General features: G+C 45.9%; 1 protein-coding gene across 1 annotated transcript; it reads right to left on the reverse strand.

Annotated features, from left to right (window-relative positions):
* Positions 1-2562: 2562 nt before the first annotated feature.
* Positions 2563-3498, reverse strand: LOC142462895 (olfactory receptor 5V1-like). The gene has a single exon (XM_075565110.1). The coding sequence runs from the start codon at positions 3496-3498 to the stop codon at positions 2563-2565; it is 936 nt and encodes a 311-aa protein (XP_075421225.1).
* Positions 3499-3908: the final 410 nt, after the last annotated feature.

Genomic DNA, 3908 nt, shown 5'->3' on the forward strand with positions numbered 1-3908 from the left:
TCCCTGCGCACAGGAGCCCCAGTAACTGCATTGATTTTCGTATTTATGGGGTGCAGCATTTGTCATTTCTTCTGCTTTATAACACAAACCAGAAAGCTTTCATTTCCTCATAAATTATTCCACACAATCTAATGATACTGGATAATGCGCAATCTGCGTTTAGAATAAATTAAGACTCATAACAGTGTTTTCCGTGAAAACAATGAAAACACGTGTACTTCATGTGACAGAATCACACAGTGTAAAAACCTGGCAGATCTTGTGTATAACACACTAATAATGATTACATATTAGACACGAGATCTTTCTTTGAATTAGTTAGCACATCCCTCACATTGCATATATCCCCCTTATCCCAGCGGCAGAACTAATAAATAACTCACAGTATATGCTGTACTTTGCAGCCAGAGCCTTTGTTAAGGGTTAGTGCTTTTGTAGATGGTAATTTAAAACCCCCAAACCGTCCCCAGATGCAGATTGTCAGCTTGGTACCGTGACCTGTATGGCAGTGCCTTCTTAAACGTGTCTCTCCTGTGGGACTGGAACTGGTTTGCTGAATGAGGGGTAATATCCTAATATTCCGGTATTAGCGGCGGGGAGAACTACATTCTACAACCGTTTTCTTTTTGCAAAGTTTGTTTCCAAAATGTTTGTTTTTTAATCCGTTCTGGTATTTAAAGGAATACGCTGACACTTTCCTCTCTCCTGGGAAGACGGACACTTTCCCTTTGTGCTGTCAGGCTTCTCCGGACTGGAGAGAATAGAAAACGGGCTTCAGTGTCCACTCGGCCGCGAGTACTGAGAGTATCTATACTCTGTACAGTTACCCAGTGCGCCTGTGTGTTTGTTCTCCTGTTTGTGAAATGAACTATGAAATCCCTGCCGGTGGTTTGTGCAGTGCTGTACTCTTTCTGTGTTCCTTTTACTGTAAGCGGTGTGGCAGAAGTGAACTCACGCTCCTGTAAAGTGCAGAGTGCAGCTGTGGGTGTTATATAAATAAAGAGAGAAATACATACATCTTCTGTATGCCAGCAGGGAGAAACACCCGATGTTTCACTCCCGCTCAGCTGCTCTGCGCAGCCTGCGGGCGTTATTCTAAATACGCCAGAGTGGGTGTTCCAGGCGTTTTTAGCCAAAACTCTCCATTGACTAATGGGATTTTCTGTGTCTGATATAACGCCCTAAATCCTTTGCTGCGGCAGTGTATTCAATCACATGTACAATGCATTTCCTGCTGCTCGTGCTGTTAAAGAGTTTATTTATTATAACTGTAGCCCCCTTTCCGTACGACTAAGGGAAACTACGCGGGCGACTACGCGGGCTGCTGTACCTGCTGCTCACAGGAGGCCCAAGTCTCTGCCACAGGGAGCCTGGGGTGAGCTCCTTCTCCTTAGTGCTGCGCCTCCACCTGTGAGGGATCCCAGCGTTGGCGGGGTAACCCCTCACAGGAACCAATCACAATAATAAGAAATACACACACAGGTATATAACCAATATTTACTGATATACACATATAATAACACTAACAATAGCGACCTCCCAATGCAATACCCACACACAACACACAACACACAACACGCCGGTGTGGTTCCCCCAAAGTACTGAGGGTGCCCTAGGCGCCTAAACACCCAGTGTCCATAGAACAGTCCCACCCAAAGTGTCATGTAACGCTACCCCTGTATTGATTGTTGGGGCACTTTATACCTCCCTGGGCACTCCTGTACCCAGAAACTGCCGATGAACCAAAAGGATCAGTCTGGTCCCACATCGTGGGTCCTCCAACAATCCCCTCACGCCTTAGGATCCTGATCCGCCTCGTGGGGGAGCTCCAGCAGGAGTGTCTCATGTAAATGTCTATAGGGCCCTGGGTCTGGTCCCAGGCTGCAGGGCACCGCGTAGCCGTCCGATCACTGGTGCGATAGTACCACTCTGTACTAAGGGGAAGCATCCCTATCTGGGGTCTTCCTGCAACACTTTACTAGTGGGGATTCAGGGCCTAGCTGGGGCCTATGGGGCAATACTAGGCCTAGTCCAGGGAAGCACTGATCCCTGGACACTACCTTCTCTGTTCAGTCCCTCTGTCCAACTGCCTCGCGGTCCCGTTCGTGCCAAGAGCTATCTGTGCTTCCTCCTCCTCTCATTGGTGGGCTGGCCCCATGTGATCCCTATTTCCCTAAGGATCCTGGGACTTGTAGTTCCGCAGTATTCTATGCGGAGCCACCTAAGATGGCTGCCGCAACCTCGATCTCACTGCGCATGCACACCGCTTCTTCTGCACATGCACGAAATCCAAAATGGTGGCCCCCGCACTCTGGGTCCGCCTCGGAGCTCCGATCGCCTTGGCAACTTCCCTCCTTGCACCGGAGGTAAGACGGAGCTCGGCTACATAACATTAACTTCTGCAAATAAGTGCTATAATTGTACAAGAAAAAAAGGCTGAATACAAATGTAGGGTACTTTTTTTTTTAATGGTGCATTTTTTTTAAATGTTATATTTAATCTGCTGTTCTATACATAACCTGTATCATGTGAGCATAGAATAACATCTCATTTCAGTATATTTTAGGAGATTGCTCCCTTCCACAAAATCTTCTTCAGTGCCTTTTTCACGTCCTTATTCCGCAGACTATATATTACGGGATTTAGCACTGGGGTTACTGTGGTGTAGATCACAGCAGCTGTTCGGTCCCTGGACTGGGAGTAGCTGCTCATGGGACGGAAATAAGTGATTAAGAGTGTCCCGTAATACATGGAGACCACCATGAGGTGGGACACACAAGTTGAGAAGGCTTTCATCCTCCCCTCCGTGGACTTTATCCTCAGTATGATGGACACAATGCCTGTGTAGGAGCCGAGGGTGATGGAGAAGTTACACACCCCCATGACAAACGCGGACACAAAGACACACGTCATGTTGAACGTGATATCGGAGCAGGCAAGCTGGAAGAGAGGGGGGATCTCACAGAAGAAGTGGTTGATAAGGTTAGGACCACAGAATAACATGCTGTTGGTGAGGACGGTATGAATGACAGAATAGAGGAAGCCTGTAACCCATGCCCCACCTGTCAGCTTTAAACACATCCTATGGCTCATAATGGTCCCATAATGGAGAGGTTTGCAAATGGCTAAATATCGGTCAAAAGCCATAACAGAGAGAAAGAGGCACTCATTTGAAGCAAATGTTATGAAGAAAAATAACTGAGCTATGCATCCATGGAAGGATATTACACCCTCCCTAAAAACAAGGTCCCAGATCATTTTGGGAACCGTGACCGATGGGTAAAAAAGGTCCATTAAAGAGAAGTTGGCCAAGAAGAAATACATGGGTGTGTGCAGCCGGTGGTCAGTTTTGATGAGAATAATGATGAGGCCGTTTCCCAGCAATGTGAAGATGTAGAGAAGAGAGAAGACAGAGACAAGGAAGAGGCGAAGATGAGGGAGGTGGGAGAATCCCAGAAGGATGAAGGTCTGGACAGAAGTAACATTGTCTCGCTCCATTTTAAGATGTCTGAACAGGGAATCGGACACAGGGATAATAATGTTTAAACATTTATTCCACTTTCATGTGTGCCCCAAAATAACAACGTTTTCTGCAGGTTCTGATACCAACAGGAGATGAGGATGATGAAAGATGAAGTTTGCACACGAGGTTTGATCATCTCACATGTCTATCCTTCCAATATATTGTAACTGGTCAATTCATATTACCAGTGAGGTCTCTGAAGGATTTATAGAAGAACATCTGTGAATGAGAAAGAAAAGTAGGGTTTATCTCTTCTAAGGGAAAACATGGTACCTTCATCTATTTGTGTCATCTGTGAATGAGTCAAACTTTTAATAACAAATGCAAAGCACGTGTGCATACGTTATATATATTTATATTTATACTATGTTCAGCAAGGCAAGTA

Source organism: Ascaphus truei, chromosome 11, assembly GCF_040206685.1.
Source record: "Ascaphus truei isolate aAscTru1 chromosome 11, aAscTru1.hap1, whole genome shotgun sequence".
NCBI classification, from domain to species: Eukaryota; Metazoa; Chordata; class Amphibia; order Anura; family Ascaphidae; genus Ascaphus; species Ascaphus truei.

Excerpts from the sequence above, each read along its gene's own strand:
- LOC142462895 (XM_075565110.1), bottom strand. The coding sequence starts at position 3,498 with ATGGAGCGAGACAATGTTACTTCTGTCCAGACCTTCATCCTTCTGGGA.